At 43.5% G+C, this 1619-nt stretch overlaps 2 protein-coding genes across 6 annotated transcripts in view; both read left to right on the top strand.

The window, feature by feature from the left end:
- The window catches only part of LOC100912642 (cytochrome P450 2J3-like), a 124243-nt gene that overhangs the window by 37031 nt on the left and 85593 nt on the right, over positions 1-1619 (top strand). The gene's annotated exons all lie outside the window — the stretch shown is intronic.
- Positions 81-1619, top strand: part of Cyp2j10 (cytochrome P450, family 2, subfamily j, polypeptide 10) — a 34824-nt gene continuing 33285 nt past the window's right edge. For 4 of the 5 annotated variants that reach the window (XR_015619718.1, XR_015619717.1, XR_015619716.1 and 1 more), the window contains exon 1: positions 81-495. Coding sequence is in view for 2 of the 5 variants with exons in the window: in XM_087549049.1 (XP_087405175.1) it covers positions 286-495 (210 nt within the window). In the remaining 3 variants the exon portion in view is untranslated. 5 annotated transcript variants of the gene reach the window in all.

The following is a 1619-nucleotide window of genomic DNA, read 5'->3' as shown; positions in this document are numbered from 1 at the left end:
AAGGGATAGAGTGGAGCACACCAAGGAAAAGCTTGTGAGGGCGGAGCCTGGAGAAGATTGGGTTAAGTGCACAGAGGAGCAGAGGGCTCTGTGGAAGCCTCCAGGGACACTCAGTGCTGATGAAGTGGGTAAAGCCTTACAGGCAGGACAGGGAGAAGGGGAGTGGCTAAAACAGTGAACAAAGCAGTGGACAGGAGTTGTGGTGGGGCAGAGAGAAGCACGGTCCTCAAGGAACAGGGTTGAACTTAGCAGAGGGGCTGTCAGGGAACCAGCCCGGCTCTCACCATGCTTTCTACTGAGGACACTCTGGAGGCTGCCATCCGGGCACTGCTTCATTTCAGAACTCTGTTGCTCGCTGCTGTCACCTTCCTGTTCTTGGCTAACTACCTCAAAACCCGGCGTCCCAAGAACTACCCTCCGGGACCCTGGCGCCTGCCTTTTGTGGGCAACTTGTTCCAGTTGGATGTGAAGCAGCCACATGTAGTGATTCAGAAGGTAAGAAAGGGTGAGGGTGTCTGGCTGTGACATGACCCAAGACTGAGCTGTAGAAACAGGGATCCTGGCATTGGAGGCAGCAGGATGTGACTGGAGGCTGATGCTAGCTGCCTGTGCACCCAGCCAGGAGATCTAGTTTGTAATCCGAGCCCCATTTAAGAAAGACTATGTTTTGATGCCAAAAAGTTGATTTCATTATCTTTGGAAGAAAGAAATCTATTGTTATTCCATTACGGTCTGATGGCACACTATGTATGAATTCAATTCGTTTCATTATGTCAAGTGGATGGATGACATTTATATATCATTTTGAGATAGATAGATAGATAGATAGATAGATAGATAGATTGATTGATTGATTCTGCTTCTTTAAGAAGTGTGGACTGTAAAAAAGGAATAATGAATAGAAATAAATAAATAAATTTAAAAGAAAGAAATGTGTAAGCAAGTGCCCCCAAGATTACTATGTTAAGCCTTCATAAGCATTCATCCAGGAAAAAAAAAGTATATACTTTCCCCTTGATTGCAACTTTGTATAATATCAGTTCTCGCTTATTGATACTTGTCTACACCCTTGCTGACTGCTTGCCTCCTAACTTCATCAACTACAATGGAAAGTGTGCTGAAGTATCCAGCTCTATTGGGAGTTTGCCTGTTTGTCCTCAGCTCTCCCTCCCCCCTCCCCCTTCCTTTTCCTCTTCCTCTTACTCCCTCCCTCCCTCCCTGTATGTATACACGTTTAAAATCAGCAGATTTTTTTTTGCAATGGCCGTCCCTATTTACATGTAATAATTTCCTATGCCTACACAGAGTATACTCATGCCACGTTATTTTTGGAGTTTTTTTTTTTAATTATTATTTCTACTTCCTGGTCTTACCATTAGCTGAGGAAAGCAGATCATTTGGTGTACTTATTGTTAGAGGAGGATTTTTCTTCTTGACTATATTGCTTTCTCTTTGTATTCCTGTTTCTTTATTCTTCTATTATCCCTTCCCAGTGTGTTTCTTGGACACTTGGCTAGCATTTGCTTTTTTTTACTCCTCTTCATTCTTTTATTACACCTCTTTCATTGTCCTTCTACGAGATGCTCTGTGCTATGCAGTAGGCACATGCAGCTCATGAG

Source organism: Rattus norvegicus, chromosome 5 (assembly GCF_021556685.1).
Source record: "Rattus norvegicus strain SHRSP/BbbUtx chromosome 5, alternate assembly SHRSP_T2T, whole genome shotgun sequence".
Classification (NCBI taxonomy): Eukaryota; Metazoa; Chordata; class Mammalia; order Rodentia; family Muridae; genus Rattus; species Rattus norvegicus.
This window is presented reverse-complemented; position numbering and strand designations above follow the sequence as displayed.